General features: G+C 40.9%; 2 protein-coding genes across 3 annotated transcripts in view; one reads left to right on the forward strand and one right to left on the reverse strand.

Annotated features, from left to right (window-relative positions):
* LOC141738734 (ATP-dependent translocase ABCB1-like) overlaps positions 1 to 2,780 on the reverse strand; it is a 62,197-nt gene extending 59,417 nt beyond the window's left edge. Inside the window, exon 1 of one of the 2 annotated variants that reach the window (XM_074574588.1) lies at positions 2,648 to 2,780. The gene's annotated coding sequence lies outside the window, so the exon portion shown is untranslated. The remainder of the gene's footprint in view (positions 1 to 2,647) is intronic. The other variant, XM_074574590.1, reaches the window with a different exon arrangement.
* A 4,418-nt stretch (positions 2,781 to 7,198) lies between these two features.
* Positions 7,199 to 19,436, forward strand: part of RUNDC3B (RUN domain containing 3B) — a 58,764-nt gene continuing 46,526 nt past the window's right edge. The window contains exons 1-2 of the mRNA XM_074574608.1: positions 7,199 to 7,577; positions 14,248 to 14,363. Of these exons, the coding sequence (XP_074430709.1) occupies positions 7,474 to 7,577; positions 14,248 to 14,363 (220 nt within the window). The 5' untranslated portion in view covers positions 7,199 to 7,473. The remainder of the gene's footprint in view (positions 7,578 to 14,247; positions 14,364 to 19,436) is intronic.

The raw sequence follows: 19,436 nt of genomic DNA on the forward strand, positions 1-19,436 counted from the left end.
ATTTCTCCTAGAATAGCAGTAACTACTTGCATGTGGAGCTAATTAGCAGTTAATGATTTTAGGATCTACAACACCAGACATGGAAACATGTTATTGTTTCTCTGCATCTATTTCAGTAGGAATTGCCAGAAAATTGTGCTCTGTGTAGAGAAATAAGTGTGCAACTTCTCTCATCTATCTAATTTAGGGTAATTATTTGCAATGTTCACCCACATCACCAGAATTACAGTACCCAGAACACCACCAACCTAGGGCTAATTTGGAATCTTTATTAAAAAAACGTTAAGGAATAACAGCAAATAGAGCAAGTAGCTAAAAAAATAATGAATAGGCACCAGCGAAAGGACATATCACTTTAGAAAATAAACAGCCACTAAGATGAGGAATGGATGCAGAAACTCTGATTCTACCATGATATTCTTAGAGGACAGTCAAGTACTGTACAAGAATTATGTGTTATTTTAACCATTAATAACCTGTGTATTAACTAGTGGTCTTTGTTACACCTTGCAGTATGTCTTGTAGTGTGTGACAGAAGATCCTGGAGCTATCTGGAGCTATATGACTGCAAAAGACCTACATGGATTTTGCAAGAAAACCATGAGACAAGACTGGAGCAGGGTGGCACTCCAGCTTCTTGCTCTGAGGCAGTAACTAGCCTTGAGCCAGCAGAGCTTGACACTGTGGGTTCAGAATCAAGGCATAGGGAACTGAGTTTGCATTCCACCATTGACAGGAAGCATACCAAGGCAGAACACTTTTACAAGTAGAAGTATGCTAAGCACAATATAATCGATATTTGCTTGCCTTGAACCCAGACATAAACACACTAAAACAGCAAACCCAGCAATAACACACAAGTGTTTTGTAACACAGCTAATTATACTAATAATATGGAACCACAAAGGGAAAGAGACATGGGATATAGTTTCACAAAAGGGATACAGAAAACCATCTGCAAGTAATAAAATATGGAGAATAAGCAAGAAAGAAGCCTGGTAAAATCAAAACAAGTTCTAGTCCTAAAAAAAAGTTAAACTATGTTGGTAGCAGATGAGATTCTCTGCTTGTTTTGATTGGGAAATGGCAAGGAACACTAAAACATCAAGGATGAGCAAGGAAGAATGGGGAGAAAAGTCATCCATTTCATTTCTATCCTTACTGAAGAGCTCTCCAGTCTGACCATCTCAACATCAGCAATTGAGGCCCACAGCAATCAACACAGCATACACAAACTCAATTGCAAAACGGGATATATTGTTCCTGAATGTATAGGAAGATTATATATCAAGGTTTGAATTGCACACCTGCAAAGAAAAATGATCTTAACTTATATTTTTATCATCTATTACTTGATCAAATGAGGCCACCAAGTGGCAATGTAAATATTTAGTCACAAAGGAAAAGTGTAATACCTTTTAATAACATAACAATATGCAAAAAGAATAATCAAGAGAAATGAACACAGATTAAACTTTATTTTATGCGCCTTGACATAAAGCACTAATCTCATTTATGGTTCGTAAACATATCTTTCAAAAGCTGTCTTCCAGCGTTTAAGTCACAATGCCTTCAAATATTACTTTCCTACTCATTTCAGGCAAGCAACCTTAAAATGGCTTGCAACACGTTTTAAAATTCATAGACTGAATTTTACATCCTTCCTGTCCTAAATCACAAACATGCTTCATATTTCAGTGTCTACTTCTTCTTGGACAATTCTACTATGATGATGTCATTTTGTAGAATTCAGGTCTTGTTCTTATTCTCCTTCTGTTCATGACTGTCACCCAAGTATGCTCTAAAAAGGCATATGGTACTATGCTTTTCTCAATTCCTTTCACTCCTTCCACAGAATTAAGTATAATCAGGATGCCAAAAAAGAAGGTGGGTGGAATTGCATCTTCTCAAACATCCTCAAACCTTTATTTTAAAGGATTCTGTACACATTTCTTGTAAAATGTAAGCATAAGCAATAACACCAAAGTGCAAGATCTACAAATAATCTGAAAAATTTACTGATTCTGAGAATTCATGTAGGAAGCAGTGATTTGCAAAAGTGCAACTTGAACTCCAAACGGTACCTAGCAGGTTACAGTACAAAGATATTGGTAAATCAAATATACACAGATATGCAGATAATGCTGACAAAACCAAACCAAACCAAAACAACATGCAGAAAACCCCAAAAGGCACAACAAAATGAAAATGCTTAAAACCACAAACTTTTAAAACAGCAAGCATGTATGCCTCCTACATAAACACAAAGCTAAGCAGCTGACTGAAATCCATGAGATGTGCTCCAAACTATTAATACACTAAAAACTATCCAAAAGTGCAATAGTAAAATATATCACACCTAATACCAAACATGACATAACTGCTTTGTGGTTTGCTCCTGACTGAGGAAGTCTTACGTGAAGTCTTGAAATCAAGTTCATTTTCTCCTACTGCAAATCACAACACAGTGTCAACTTGTTCTGGGTTAACCCCCACACTACCACTCACTCACTTCTTCCAATTGGATGGGAGAGAGAATTGGAAGGGTAAAAGTGAGACCAATTGTGGATTTAGTTAAAGACAGTTTAATAAGTGAAGCAAAGCAGCGCATGCAAACAAAGCAAGATAAGGAATAAGGAATCACTACTTCACATCGACAGGCAGATGTTTAGCCAGTTCCAGGGAAGCAGAGCTTCATCATTCGTAACAGTTACTTTGGAAGACAAACGCTGTAACCTCAGAAGTCTCTGCTTCCTGCTCTCCCTGAGCTTTTACCACTGAGCATGACATCATATTGTGTGGAATATCCCTTTGGTCAGTTCAGATCAGATGTCCCGGCTCTGACCCCTCCCAACTTCTCGTACACCCTTAGCGTACTTGCTGGCAGGGTGGTATGAGAAACAGAGAGAAGCTTTGACACTGTATAAACACTTTTCAGCAATAGTTAAAATATTGGTGTGTTACCAGCACAGTTTTAGTAAGAAGTCCGAAACACAGGACCATACTGGATGCTATGAAGAAAATTAACTCCATCTGTGCCAGATTCAGCACACAACTTGTATAGGAAGTTTTTTCAAGTGGAACTAAACCTTATAAATATTTAAATTGTTCAGAAGCGAAGTCTAAAAGTTGCAAATTATGCTGAGAAACAAACTCACTGAGAATGGAACAAAAGGTCTGACTTTTAGAATTTATTTTCCAATATGCTTATGCCTTCAGAAAATAATTCAAGTGAATGAATTCGGTCAAATTTGAAAGAGGAGCATGTCACAGCTTTTTTAATTAAGAATATCCTTAATGGAGTTTTTGCCACTTCAGTTAGGCAAACAATCTGTTTAAAAGGCATGTTCTTATTGACTGAAAGCCAGTGAATCTGGAGAAACACTTCTGAGTCTTTTTTCCTTTGAGACGTAGTGATTTTCATAAATACATTGCTATCCATAAATCCAAACTAATTTTAACCAATTAATATTCCTCATTGCTGCTATAACAGTCATAGCTGCTGTACTTATTCATACAGTGACACTTCAAATTCCTACTTCAGTAATACTGTTTCTGAATACTGTACGTAATGCATTCCAGCTTCACATGGTTGAAATCAAACAGGAGTGACTTCCCAGTAGGTTTGGTTTTGATTGGGTGGGTTTTTTTGTACACTTTTTTTTAGAATCGCTCATTACTCATGCCCATGCTTTATAGATACTGACTTCTAAGTGAAGCCATATACTCTGACACACACAGCTGTTGGTATCTTATTAATGTTTTAAAGCTAACAACATTGTTGAAGGGAACCACTTGAAGTCCATGCATCAACTCAAACAGATGCAGTGTTGTCATTAATACGGTGCACCTATATTATACATTCTGTATTCAGAAACTTTAGAGCAGAACGTACTTTTTCTTATTAAATTAATTCTGGGAATAATTCTATTATACAACTGTCAGCTGTGAATCAAAACAGTTTAGGCTGGAAGTGACAGAGAGAAGTAATTTTTCTACCTGCTCAAAGCAGGGCCAACTTTGAAGTTAGATCAGGGCATTCTGATTCTTCATCCAGTTAAGTTTTTAATGTCTCTGGGACAAACATTCTACAGCTGCTCTGAGCAATCTGTTCCAGTGTTTGCTCTCAAGATTTTTTCCTAATATTGATCCCTTGTTGCAGTTTATGACAGTTGCCCCTTGTCCATTTGATATGCAGTTCCTCAGAAGAGCTGACTGTTCCCTCAATACTCCCATTAGATAGTTGAAGACAGTAAGATTTTTGCTCAGCCTATTTTCTTACAAAGAGGCATTAAAAATGCAAGAGTTACCACAGTAAATTTCCTGATAAATTTATTGAACTTTCTTAAGTCTCAGGCAGCTGATGATATTCAAATTTATGATTTTTTAAAATCTTTTGAAGTCTTCTGGAACATTTTACAGTTCTTTCTCTGATAAGACAGTAAATTATATCTAAAAGAAAGCAACGATCTCTGAGGAAATTCATTTACTTGAGGACTAAAACCTATCAATATTGAACCTAAAGCTTCATCCAACAGATAAGTCTGATTTCATCTTAAATCTCTTTCAAGTATAAAAATAAAAAGTTGCAGTTTCTGGAAACAAGGCGGAGGAGATGAACAGAGAAGATACTTTTGCTTTTGATATACGTAGAAAAGTTCTCCTGTTTGGTTGGGTTTTTTTTGGTTGGTTGATTGGTTTTTGTAAGGTATTATTAATTATCCAGTACGTTTATCCTAAGTTCAAGAACAATAGACCTTGCAGCTGAAATCACTCATCTGCAGAGATTAAATCTACTTCAGTCTCAGCTTGAATTTAATCGAAAGATTACTCAAGCTGCACGAATTTCTTAATAGAAGCCATAGAGACAATGGGTCTCAACAAGGACTCTGAGAAGCAGAAAGAAACCTGAAGGTAGGCTCTTCATTTCTGAAAGTCACCAAGTAACACGGTCAGCATTTTCCTTTGATCATCTGAAAGAACGAGTAAAGAACATTAGCTTGTTTCAATCTTGTTCTAGTAGAGCCATTTCATCCAAAAAAAATTGTTACTCTTGCTTTCAGAGTAGAAAGTATACCCTCCTCCAGGTTTACCTGTGCCCCCACTTCTTTTATGCTGTTTCTGGAGAGGGGAGGAAGAGGCAGAACGGTGAACTACCTTATAGTGAATTTGAATTAAAATGCCTTTGGGAAAAAAACCACCCAAGAAAGATGAAGCTTTACCTTAGCGAAGGCAGAACATTTTACCTACCATTTGATATAAAGTTCAATGAAGATAAAGATTAATTCAAACTTATTCAGCTACATGCTGAGTGGGGTGAGAATACAGCATATCAAGTAATATATGATAATCTTGGCAGTTTTGGTAAGTGGCAACAACACTTGAAACAACTTATGAAAGATCTTGTGATGAAAAAAGAGAGACATTTGTATGTTACTACATATAAAAACATGGCCATCTATATGGAAAACTACTTTTTAAAGCTCCTCCATCAACACAATTCCTCTTTGAGAAATGTAATTGGCAGTCAATAACTGGACATAGTTTCCTGTTTGATAGCATCTCTAAGAAATAGCTTCATATCTACAGGTAATATTCGCTGAGGAAACCACAGTCCAATGGGGACTTGCATGTCAATAAGTAGAAATTTTTGTATTTCATGAATAGGAATGCATAGCTTAGAGAATAGGAATGCATAGCTTAGACTTTAACAAACACCGTTAGGAATATCATATGCAGAACTCAGTAGAATAAAGAGTCATGCCACAATTTATGTCACCATTCATCCTTGTTGCACACAAATAGCTATTTTCTTAAGCAGAAAGGGAACTTCCTCCCAGACAGGAAAACAATCCATACAACTTCACATCTCCCCCACTATCCGGACAAATCTACTCCTTCAGACCCTACAAAACACAATTAATTTACTGCTAGGTTTTCTTCAGAAGTGCTGAATCATCCCACCTTCCAGTGACTTGTCCTTCATTTCATTCTGCCTCTTGCACAACTTGACACCAAGGCAAAGCCCCGCACGCAGAGCTGTTCAAAGCACACCCAGAAATCACGTCTTTGTTCAGAGAGAGGACAGACACCTGTACTTTGTTTGCAGGGTGGATTTCCATTTCATTCAGTTTTGGGCCCCTCGCTACAAGAAAGACAGTGAGATTCTGGAGTGAGTCCAGAAAAGGGCAGTAAGGCTGGTGAGGGGTAAGGCTGGTGAGGGGTCTGGAGCACAAGTCTTATGAGGAGCGGCTGAGGGAGCTGGGGTTGTTTAGCCTGGAGAAAAGGAGGCTGAGGGGAGACCTTATGGCTCTCTACAACTACCTGAAAGGAGGTTGTAGTGAGGTGGGGGTCAGTCTCTTTTCCCAAATAACAGGTGACAGGATGAGAGGAAACAGCCTCAAGTTGTGCCAGAGGAGGTTTAGATTCGATATTAGGAGAAATTTCATCACCAAAAGAGCTATCAAGCATCGGAACAGGCTGCCCAGGGAAGTGGTGGAATTGCCATCCCTGGAGGCGTTTAAAAGATGTGCAGATGTGGCACTTAGGGACATGGTTCAGTGGCAGACTTGGCAGTGCTCGGTTAACGATTGGACTCAATGATCTTAAAGGTCCCTTCCAACCTAGACAATTCCATGATTCACATATTCCCACAAGTATGGCCTCAAAAGGTTACATATGCCATAAAGCAGTGTCTAGTGTTTCAGAGCAGTTTTAAATCTAAGCCTAACACCACCACAGGCTACAACCAGGTAAGTTCTCACATCCTAGCCAGCAACTTGCTAAGAAGAGAGATAACTGATAACAATTAAAAGAAGCCCACAACTTCACAGACGCTTAGTGGGCTACAAGACTCACTCGGGTGGTCCTGAACTCCGCTGACAGGTACCGAGTGAGGGGACCGGGACGTTTGGCAGAAGGGGAGGGCAAGAAGTCTCCCACAGACGCCCCTCCTCTGCACCTGGCGGAGCGCTTCCCCTTCCTCAGCCGGGAAGGCGACCCCGCCATCGCCATCGCCATCGCCATCGCCATCGCCATCGCCATCGCCATCGCCATCGCCATCGCCATCGCCTCAGGTGCCGCCAGCGCGCTACCCTCCCGCCCGCGTCCGTTAGCGGCGCGCGCCCCTCCGTAGCGTCGGCCGTCGGCGGCGCCGCGCCGCGCCCCTCCCACGCGCTGATTGGCTGGCGGCGCCGGCGCTCTGCGGCGCTGTGATTCCGAGGCGCTCTGGCCGCCCGGCTGCCGGCAGCGGAGCGGAGCGGGGCGGGGGGTGGCCGAGCCGCCCCCGCCGTGGGGACCTTGGCGCCTCCTCGGCCGACTGCCTCGGATCGGGCGGGGGGAAGGAGGAGGAGCGGGGAAAACACGGGGGTCTCCTCCTCTGCGTGCGGCGGCGGGCGCAGCATCCCCGAGAGCGGGAGGCCGGGAACAAAGGCTCGGCGCCAGCCCCGGCGGCTCCACCTGCCCCCGGCGGAGATGGCATCCCTCGGCTTAGGGGGGCTCAACGTCTCCGCCCGCAGGAAGAGCGTCCCGGCTCGCAACGCCGCGGTGGAGAGGCGGAACTTGATGACAGTCTGCAGGTGAGCCGCCGGGCCCGGCCCGGCCCTGCCCTGCCTGAGGGGACCATTCCTCTCGCTCTCCCCGCTCTGGGCGCTGGCAGCCCCGCCTGAGGGTGCCGTTCCGCCTCCTCCCCGTGCAGGTGACGGGCGGCCCCTGCTCGTGGCGGCCGCTCGGGGGCGGGAGCGCGGGCGGCAGCCCCGCCGCAGCCCGCGGCCGCCCTGTCAGCGGGGGCGCCGGCCTCCGGGGAGGTTGTTGCCGGCCTCTGGGGGCACGTAGGGGCGGGAGAGGACAATCTCCTCCGTCCTGACTCAGCTTCTTGGGGAGTGTTTGCCTGAGGGGTGTTGCCGCGGTGCCGGAGCACACCTGGCATCGGGGCCTTAAATGGTTCTTTGAGGGGTGGAGGGTGGTGGGGTGTGTGTGTGGTTTCGGCACCTCGATGGCATTGCTGGGCCAAAGCCGTGTGGCGGGCAAGGCACGGCAGACTGAACTCTCGGCAGCGTTGGGCTGAGGTTTTTCATCTTCGTGCAAATAGAATTTGGGGTTTCGTCGATTTCTCTTAAATCGATGCGGTACAGACGCTTTTAAAATTTAGACTTGGCACGTATTGGACGTGAAGCGAAACCTAAAACTGTTCTTCCAGGCAGCTGTGGAAGTGTCTCACCCCCTGCTCTTGTTATCGCACTGGTGCCGCAAGAGCGGTCCCAAGGAGGCTGCGTTCAGGGGATATTTTTATCTCCAAAATCTAGTTCAGGAGATCTGCAGTACAGGCTGGAGCTAGTGAATTCAAATTTTTTTTAGCATCTTAGCACTGAGCTTATAGAAGCATAATAATAATACTTCCTGTGGCTGTACTTCTAAGCATTTCCACTCCTGTCATTGTTGAATTCATGTAGCATTTCCAAGCGTGCAGTACTGACCCATTACATCATGGCAAACTTTTAAATACATGAATATGCTGGTAGCAATGACTTTGTTAGTTCATGTGTTTCAACTACTAAATTCTTAAGTTATCAAACTAGACTATTATCTGGAGAAGGTCTTCAACAGCTTCATACGAGCTATGATATAATTTTTGGTCTCAAAAGTTTTAGTAATATACCAGGACAACTGTTAGATAATTTTGTACCCTCACCACTTCATGCTGTAGCAGTATTTTAAAAAACAGTTTGGGACCCCATATTCTTCTTTTTTTTTTTTTCTTCTATTGTTAATGGGTTTTTAAAAGTGTGACTGTCTCTCTGGCTACTGAAAGAAATTTGCTTCAATACTCCTTCAAGTCCTAGTATCTGGGTTTCAGAGTAGCATCGATACTGTTCTGTCTTTTCCCAGGCTTTTATACATACCTCTATTTTTAATTGTGGAAAATGCATGCAATAAAAACATAGAAAAAGAAGGCTTTTATCAAACTTGCTGAAGCAGAACAAATAGAAGAAACAAAAGTTTTCAGTTTCACTGTTGTTACAGAGATATAGATATTGCTAATGTACAGGCTTTTGAACATACCAGCTTTATCATGTAATGACATCATTGTACAGGATATAAACAGGTCTTTTAAAAGGAGCATGTTGTATTCTGCAGAGCTTGCTATTTTTTTCTGCCTCCTCATTTGAGAACTCTTCTGTAGTCTGTGCTGTTACATTTTATTTTTTAGTTTCTTTATTTCATGTCCTTGTCCTGCAGTTGAAATGATGTTGTAACATATTCAAAGATGCTTAGAAATCTGAGGGAATTCAGTCAAACACATATGAAACAAAGAGCTACTGCAGAAACTACTTGAAATTGTCATATTTTAATTATTTTCGGTAAAACAATTTCATTTTTCTGTGTCTTCACAAAACCTGAAGTTCCTAGTGTGTGGATACACCTTAAAATTTGGAAGGGATGATGAGGAAAGAAGATTTGTGTTATTATACTTTCCATACATGTGTTTATATTCTTATTCTGCCAGTATAAGAGTAAATGTTTAAAATATTTCTGTTCTTTACTGTAGTTATCACACATTTTCTATTATTGAAAAGTGTTATTTGTTAGGAATAGCCAAATTAGTATAAAAACCAGTAAGATAATAGACCTTTCCAATCAAAATCCTATGAGAAGGTGCAGTATTTCTGGTAAAAATTTCTCCAATTAATTGATTCAATTAAATTTGGATGGTATGGCTTGCTACCCAGTGAAGGTGAGAGATCACAAGGAAGATATTCTTCTGAATTACCATCTGTTTACAGTGTCAAATAATGAACTATTTTTGTCAAAGCTTCGATTTAGCAGATTTTAACTTAATATATTAAGTTATTATAAATAGATAAATATATTCATTTTCTTACAGTGATGATATCTAACTCCTCATGTCGATGTGGATAGTTTCTTATTTTCACAGCTTTGGAAGGAACAGTTTGTTTCCACTAAAATTCTGAGTGGCACTGTAGCCATGGGAAGTAACGTAGTTAACTTAAATTCCATAAACCAATTGCATGTGAAAATACACGGTTATGTTTGTGTTACTGCACAGCTGTGATTTAAATTGCAATAATTCTTAGGATTTTTTTGTTTGAATAAGTAATAGATGTCCTAAGCTCTGTCTCTCTCCCTACCTTTTTTCCCTAAAGTTTGATGCCTTCCATTTTCTAGTAAGTGCTGTGATTTTGAGGTTGTACTAGGTTGTTCACCTTGTTTTAATCTAGTCTTCCCTAAGATTCATAGATCAAAGATCCATATAGCTACAGAACCACCAAAAAAGTAGAGACAGGCCTTGGAAGTGAGGGTCATAGCTCAAATACAGAATGTGAACGCAGAATTGAACAATTGTCAGGAAATATATTTTTAAAATAGTGATTTTGCTAATATGCAGAAGAGCTGTTGCAGTGACATTGACCCTTATCTAAACTGTCTGATTTCATGTCCAAGCCATGTCTTCCAGCATAAGAGATATTAGTTTATAATCTTGGGGATTATTCTATATTAATAGTTTATGTTCTTTAAAATGGCATTTTATGACATTTCCCAAATTGAAAGCTAAATAAATTTGACAGAATCCTTCCATTCATTTGAAAACTGAGAGGAGCAGAACCTGACAATGAAAAGTGACAAATTCATACAGCAGTCAAATTTTCTACCTATTTGCTTTTTGATTATAGAGGCTTGTTGTTGTTTTGAAAATAAGCCTATGGACCTGGAATATATCCACAAAAGGCTTGGCTTTGGTTTGGAGTTATTCAAGAAATTTGGGAGATCTTCTTGTGCATTTTGCAACACAGTGGAAGAACCTACCCCAAAAAGATTGCTATAAGTCTTTCTTATTCAAGAGTGTTTTCCTCTTACATAATTCAGGTGGTCTTTTTAAGGTTGGAAAATGCTACTGTTTCTTCATCTTTTTTTTTTTTTTTTGTCTCAAGGAAGACTAGATTCATGACAGAAGAATATTTAAAAAACTGAAAATATCAGCGTTCACAAAGGTTGTTTAGATGATATTGGAATCTCTTCAACGGCAGTTACCATATGGAAAAAAAACCCAAAAACCAAAAAACAACCCTGTTGTTGCCATGACACAATGGGAAATGATTGGATAAAAGACGTTTTTTAAAGAGTCTTGAAGCAACAGGTATTGGAGCTATATTACTCCTCTGCTCCTACAGTCCACCAGAAAGTTCATCTTAGAAAATTTTAAGTTTGTTTTTGAGCCGCTTCATTTTCTCATGCCTTTTTGTTACCATTTCTCTGTTAACCTCTGGTGTGTAGGTAGACTGTCGCTCTGGAGGGTGGTGCTGCTGTAGCAGCCCGGTGGAGAGAAGATGAAGGTGGCAGCAACAAAGGGAAACAAGAAAGCTGCTCTAACTCTACTTGGACGTCTTTTCTTTGTAGCCCTTGTGTTCTTTAGACCTGACCTTTTCTCTCTTGACTTTCAGTTCCCATGTCGTTCCACATAACTGTGTAAAAGCATAGGTCTTCTTTTCTGGGGGGCCATACACTGGAAAGAACATAAGAGGCATCTTTCATGACTGAGTAAAATGGCTTACCCAGTGCTTACTGTGTAACCTTTTTTCAAAGGCATCGCTTCTACGTACCTTAAATCCTTCTTCCAATCTGTGTGGTAAGCACGGTGAAGCGTGACTATTATGCAAAATGTGTTTGTGACTTTTAATTTAGACTTATAGATATGTTTGTCTCTCTGTAGTACTGGAGAAAAAAAGAAAACCACAGGAGTATTTGCCTAAGAATTTTTTTAAATATCCCCAAAAATATTTCCTGTAAATCAAATTTTGTATGGTAGCACTGTTATCTTCCTGGTCTATGGAAATTAAGTGTACATACTTGCACTCCCTATCTGTTTTCTTAAAAGCCAATTTCACCCAAACTTGACATAGCTATAAAAGTTGTTCAGTTTTTTGGTGAAAGTGTAGAGTAGAGAGATGGAAATAAATCTTTCTATGGAGGGCGTGGTGGCAGTAACATGAGCACTTAAAAGACTACCATTAATGATGATGAGCTGTTAGACTGGCTTTTCTAATAAGACCCTATGTATTTAACAATTGTATCCTTAAAAACTAGGTATCTTTATCTTCAATAGAATTGCAGAATGCTTTAAAACTAAAAAAAAAAAAAAAAAAAGAAATTACTTATATGTGATTTTTAGAAATGTATGTGAATTACTTGTTTTTTCTTGAATATATCTCCATTTATGAATATGTGTCCCATACAGTATTAACCTGTGAACTTGTAAGTAGGGCACTGAATAGAGAAAAAATAGGCATAACTACATATTATACACTACTTTGTTTTGCAGTTTATGGATGATCGTGTCTCTTGAGTTTTAAGATGATATTCCTATATATAGTCCAGTACATTACACTGCTAACTCACTTGTCTCTCTTGTGTATATCACCAGTGAGTGAGTGATATGCTGCACCTTCTCTTTTTCAGATCTGCACGATGTGGGAGGAGTCTTCTTGTTACAGTTAATACTGTATAGCCTTGCTATATGCTTTTTTTTTTTTAATTAAGAAGTTTTTTTATAGATAATTTCACTGCTCTCGTATAGCTTTGAGGCAGCAGTCATTACTGCCATTAGAGTAGACAATAACAATAATACTGAGCAGGTAGAAATTTACTGGTGGGCATGCATGTCTCTCACTTACTCAAAATTGGTTAAAAATGTGGAGGAGTTCAAAACTGAGTCATAACTTGGCATTGCAGAAGCAGCTTCCTCCCCCACCCTTCTCACTCCTAATTCCTGTCCTGCTAAAACCACTACATAAACAGAAACTGCAGGAAAGGTAGGACAGGGAGTCTTTATTCAGAAGTTTACTTAGTATAGCATAATTGAATTGAAACTCTTGAAATTTACATGACAATTTAGTTGGAGCATAATTAGTTTCATTTAGTAAATGAGCATCAGGAGGCTGTGCTGACTCCACTGAGGATGCAGTTTAGTTACTTTTAAAATACAAAACATTTGAAAATAGTACTGTTGGTTTAAGGAGTCTCATTTCTGCCCATGCCTATGTAGTGTGCTGCTTCTGCAGCTGTGCCATAGAACTGTTTGTGTTGAGTACTAAAAATCTAGATCAGTTCATAGTGAGCCCCATTGAAATAGGACTGGCACAACTGAGGGGACAGTATGCCCAGGTATAAAGCCTGGGATGAGCCGGCAGAGTGACAACTTCCTAAACTGGTACTGTTGAAGTTTGGGTGTTGTGAAAACCATCGCCTCAGGCTCTAGTATGGCTCCATTAATACAAGTAAGGATTGTTGCAAAAAACACAATAAATAAAATAAACATTATTTTCAAAGTTGAGGACATATGAAACTTGCCTTGAATCTGAAAACTGAAGAACAAGGAGAAGAAAGTAAAATAAAAATGGATTGTGATTAAAATGAGAAGGCAAGAGAAAAATCAATTTTTGTCATGTTTCTTGAGATTTAAACTCTTCTTCTGAATGAGAATGAAATTGTGTAAGTTCAGGTGTAACTAAACACAGTTAACATTGTCTAATTGACATCTTGTCTGCTTTTTACAGTGGCTTGATTCAGCCTTTCCAATTTCAAATGTTAGATCATTTAAATTGATAGCTTTTCTGGCATAATAATGAAATAATATGATGCTGAATAGGGATTACCCCCATTCACAGGGAAATCAGCCTGTCCAAGTTAATGCACAGAGTTAACAGTGCATAAAAATTCACTGTTTTGTAATACGTTTGGATTATTCTTGCATTAGGATGAAGTTACAGTGTTCTCGTAATAGGATAGAGTTTATACTTCTGATTCGTGGGCATGGATTTTGAGAATAAAAGGAGCATTGAGTGAAGTGTCAAGCGAAAATCATGATCTTTAGGATTACAAAGAGAAACTAATGTTGGATGCTTTTAAATGCTTGTTTTTCTACAGCTTTATAACAATAATTTAGAGAAAAGGAAAATAATTAGAAAATAACTAGCTCACTTCTACATAGAAAGCATGGGGATTTTTGTTTTGGTTTTGTTTTTAAGACTTTGTGCTTAAGACCAACAATGATGATTGCATTTCCAGGCCATTTCTCAATGTGGTATGTGTTTGCATTGCTCTGGCTGAACTTGAAATCATCAAGGTGCTTTTCTGGTTCTTTGCTTGTTTGATTTATACAAACTACTGTCCTGCTATAGAGGACCCATAGCTATCCACATAATTTATGATTGTCCTGTACTTTTGCTCTAGGTTTTCAGTCAAGACTCTGATCGACCGTTCCTGTTTTGAGACTATAGATGATACTTCCCCTGAATTTAATAATTTCGCAGCCATTCTGGAACAGATTCTAAGTCATCGACTGAAAGGTATGTTAATTAGCTTCCTTACTGGTGATGTTTTTGCCATGAGAATTTGTTTATACGAAACCAGTGTACATCTGTAGAAACTCCTTGGTGCTGAATAAAGGTTTGGCTTGCTTTGTGTGTCTGTCCCTTTGCTGTTGCCTTTCTATTGTTTGCATTACTGTGGAAAAGTCAAAGAAACAGTTTTTGTGAAACGTTTCCAATGTTCCTGTTGGAAGCCTTCTTGGCTGGTAATTAAGCAAGTGGATGTTGCCATGGTGCTGAGCTCTGTCTGCTTTTCTGATGTATGATAAGGCTTTGTCTTATGAGTCTGAAAGACAATTGTAGTGTTTTCTGCTTTAACAGAAGCTATAGAGAGCGTATGTGTGGTGCTGCTCCCTTTTCTTTCTCCCTTCCCTGCTTTCATTGCCTTCTTTTCCAGATAACTGTGTTTAGGTCCTTTCATGCCCATTCCCCCACCCCCTTAGTGAAGCTGGTTTTTGCTACTGGAATGTAATGGATCTGGATTAAGTTGCTTTTGAGAAAGGTCAGTTGTTGATTTTCCTCTTGTATCAGTCAGATATTGTTCTAATTCAAGAAAATGTCTGTTTGCTTTTTCTGATTGTTCTAGAGGAAGCTTCCTTGCTAAAAGAACAAACTGTTCCTTAGCAGTAACAGTCGCTAGAAAAGGACTATGAGCTTCTCCTCGTTTCTCAGTTCTGTGTACGGTTTCTGAAATTGAGGAATATGAAGGACATCATAATAATCTAATATAGATGTGTAAAATGACAACCTACTCCTTTTCATACTTTTGTTTTTAATATTCGTAAATAAGCTTTGTGAACAATATTGTGTGTAGGCTGACATTTGAGTAGCACAATTACTACCTGCTGTCGTTCTGTCAGAGAAGGGTGGGGGGAAAAATCACGCAGTGGGGTTAGGAACATAGTGTTTGTCACATTGTGACAAAGATTATTGAAGTGATTATGGGTATTTAGCAACTTGACACTGCAGAGAAATTGCTCTGTTTTCATCTCACCCAGCTTCAGTGATATTTGAGCAAAAATCATTATCAAATTTTTTTATTCCCCCCCCAACATTCTTTCGCTTCACAGTCTATTATTGAGGACAGGCAGTACACAGAAGCCTTGATAGGTTGGCAAATGGGTTGCAGGCAAATGGAATTTGCAAGTAAAAAATTATTTCAAATAAGAAATAGCAAAAATCAAAAAGCTAAATTGTTGTTTCAATCTTCCTCTTGTAATTTCCAGTATGATTTTCTAAGTTTGCAGAGTTAAATAAAAATACAGAAAACACAGCAACTTGTGCGTTGTATTGCAAACGGGAACACTTTGGTAATAAGCTAGATCACTATCATAGAATCATAGAATCATAGGGTTGGAAGGGACCTCTGGAGATCATCTAGTCCAACCCCCCTGCCAGAGCAGGGTCACCTAGAGCAGGTTACACAGGAACATGTCCAGGTGGGTTTTGAATGTCTCCAGAGTTGGAGACTCCACCACCTCTCTGGGCAGCCTGTTCCAGTGCTCTGCCACCCTCAGGGTAAAGAAGTTCCTCCTCATGTTTAGGTGGAACTTCCTATGTTCAAGTTTGTGCCCATTGCCTCTTGTCCTGTCCCCGGGCACCACTGAAAAGAGCCTGGCCCCATCCTCCTGACACCCACCCTTTAAGTATTTATAAGCGTTGATAAGGTCACCCCTCAGCCGTCTTTTTTCCAGACTGAAGAGACCCAAATCCCTCAGCCTTTCCTCATAAGAGAGGTGTTCCAGTCCCCCAATCATCTTTGTAGCCCTCTGCTGCACCCTTTCCAGCAGTTCCCTGTCCCTCTTGAACCGGGGAGCCCAGAACTGGACACAGTACTCCAGGTGCGGCCTCACCAAGGCAGAGTAGAGGGGGAGGATGACCTCCCTCGACCTGCTGGCCGCGCTCTTCTTGATGCACCCCAGGATGCCATTGGCCTTCTTGGCCACAAGGGCACATTGCTGACTCATGGTCATCCTGTTGTCCACCAGGACTCCCAGGTCTCTTTCCACAGAGCTGCTCTCCAGCAGGTCAGCACCCAACCTGTACTGGTGCATGGGGTTGTTCCTTCCCAGGTGCAGCACCCTACACTTGCCCTTGTTGAACTTCATAAGGTTTCTCTCTGCCCAGATCTCCAACCTGTCCAGGTCTCTCTGTATGGCGGCACAGCCTTCCGGTGTGTCAGCCACCCCACCCACCTTGGTGTCATCAGCAAACTTGCTGAGGGCGCACTCTATCCCCTCATCCAGGTCATTGATGAATATGTTGAAGAGGACTGGACCCAGTACTGACCCCTGGGGAACACCACTCGTCACTGGTCTCCAACTAGACTCTGTGCCCCTAATCACAACCCTCTGAGCTCTATCTTTCAACCAGTTTTCTATCCACCCCACTGTCCATTCATCTAACCCACACTTCCTAAGCTTCCCTATGAGGATGCTGTGGGAGACCGTGTCAAACGCCTTGCTTAAGTCAAGGTAGACCACATCTACCGCCCTCCCCTCATCTATCCATCTAGTCATGCCATCGTAGAAGGCTATCAGATTAGTCAGACATGATTTCCCCTTGGTGAATCCATGCTGAGTACTTCTGATAGCTTTCCTTTCCTCCACGTGCCTTGAGATGACACCCAGAACGAGCTGTTCCATCATCTTTCCAGGGATGGAGGTGAGGCTGACCGGCCTGTAGTTCCCCGGCTCCTCCTTCTTGCCTTTCTTGAAGACTGGAGTGACATTGGCTTTCCTCCAGTCCCCAGGCACCTCGCCTGTTCTCCAGGACTTTTCAAAGATGATGGAGAGCGGCCCAGCAATGACTTCTGCCAGCTCCCTCAGCACTCTCGGGTGCATCCCATCAGGGCCCATGGACTTGTGAATATCTAGATGATCTAATTGGTCCCTCACTCGCTCCTCCTCAACCCAAGGGAAGTTGTCTTCTTTCCCTGTTACTTTATTCAATGCCTGGGACTCCTGAGGGCTGGGCCGAGCAGAAAAGACCGAAGCAAAGAAGGCATTCAGTAACTCTGCCTTCTCCACATCCTCCATCACCATGACTCCTGCCTCATTCAGCAGTGGGCCTACAACTTCTCTGGTCTTCCTTTTGCTTCCAATATACTTGTAGAAGCTCTTTTTGTTGTGCTTGATGTCCCTAGCCAGGTCTAATTCCAAGGCGGCCTTGGCTTTCCTTGTTTCATCCCTGCACGCTCTGGTGGCATTCTTGTAATCCTCCCAAGGGGTCAGTCCCTTCTTCCACTTATTATAAACTTCCTTCTTCCACTTGAGCTTTTTCTGAAGCTCCCTGCTCAACCATGCAGGTCTCCTGCGTCCCTTGGCCGATTTCTTTCTCTTAGGGATGCACCGATCCTGAGCTTGGAGGAAGTGGTCTTTGAATATCAACCAGCTTTCTTGAGCCCCTTTGCCTTCCAGAGCCCTAGCCCACGGGATCTCTCCAAGCAGTTTCTTGAAGAGGTCGAAGTTAGCCCTCCTGAAATCCAAGGTTGTGATTTTACTTATTGTTGTTGTTTTGTGGATAGTACCCATGATCCTGAACTCAATCATTTCATGATCACTACAACCTAGGGTGCCCCCAACCTTAATGTCCTCCACCAATCCCTCTGTGTTTGTCAGTACCAGGTCTAGAAGTGCTCCTCTCCTTGTTGGCTCCTGTACCACCTGTGTCAAAAAGTTGTCATCAATGCACTGGAGGAGCCTCCTGGACTGTGCATGCCTGGCTGTGTGGTCTTCCCAGCAGATATCGGGGTGATTGAAGTCCCCCATGAGAACCAGGGCCTGCGCTTGCGAGGCTACCTTCAGTTGTCTGTAGAAAGCCTCATCAGTCTCCCCATCCTGATCAGGTGGCCTGTAATAAACACCCACAACAGTGTCCCTCATATTTGCCTGTCCCTTAATCCTCACCCATAAGCTCTCAACCCGCTCTTCATCCGCCCCTAGTGAGAGCTCGATGCATTCCAAATGCTCTCTCACATAGAGTGCAATTCCACCACCACGCCTTGCTGGTCTGTCTTTCTTTAAAACTATCTATTCTTTAAAACTTGAAAGGGAAATTGAGATAATAAATGTACCGTGACAATTCAAATTTTAAAAGGGTATATATTATACAACACAGGGCTTGAAAGAAATTGCATTTTATTGATGGAAATGACTAATATATTCTGAATGCATACTTCGTGTCAGTACAAACACACTAGAAGCAGACTGGTGATTGCAGCGGGTTGTATAAAATGTTTTAAAGCAGGCAGAACATACATGATCTGCTTGTCTATGGTAAGATAAATGGCTTCATTGTATTAAAGTTGTCAGGGTAATCCCATGGCAGTGTAGTTAAATGGATAGTACAGATTTGAAAGTTTGAGTATATAGACCTTTACTTTCTTAATGCCATGGCAAATAACATTTCTTAATCTTTAACTTCCTTCAGAAGTACTGGGTGAGGAAGGAAGAATTAAAAAAAAAAAAGTATTTAATTTGCATTGTAAAGGACTAAGTTTACTTTTATTAGAATGCTTTTAGTGGCAACTGTCTTTTCTGACACTAAATGTAATGTTTTTAAGGAGCAAAGCATAGTCTTGATGGAATACATTGACTGTTGCTGCTTATTGGTTTTGTGTTCAGATAGGATCCAGACAAAAGAAAAGGCAAGGAAGAAGGATAGGCGTTTTAAGGGGAAAAAACATTGAACTCCAGAATTAGAATTTTATGCTTTTTCCTGAAACCATTGCAATTAATAATTCTGAAATAATAGTTTTTCCATTCCTCATCCCCCTAGCTGTTCTGCTAAAAATGTCAGTTATAGCATTATGAGCAGCATTTTTAAATTGATTTTTGGTAGGTAACTGATCTGATGTTGCCAGCTCCAAATAGCAAAAGGGTCATGAAACAACATTTATAGTAGTTTGGGTGGTCTTGTTAGTTTGATTTTTTTTTTCTTTTTTTTTTTTTTCTTTTCAGAATCATTGAAGAATTTAGTTTGGAAAGTACCTTAGGAAGTCATCTAGTCCAACCTGTTGCTCAAAGCACGGCTGTCTCAGATTGCTCACAG

The sequence above is a fragment of the Larus michahellis genome, chromosome 2 (assembly GCF_964199755.1).
Source record: "Larus michahellis chromosome 2, bLarMic1.1, whole genome shotgun sequence".
Lineage (NCBI taxonomy): Eukaryota > Metazoa > Chordata > Aves > Charadriiformes > Laridae > Larus > Larus michahellis.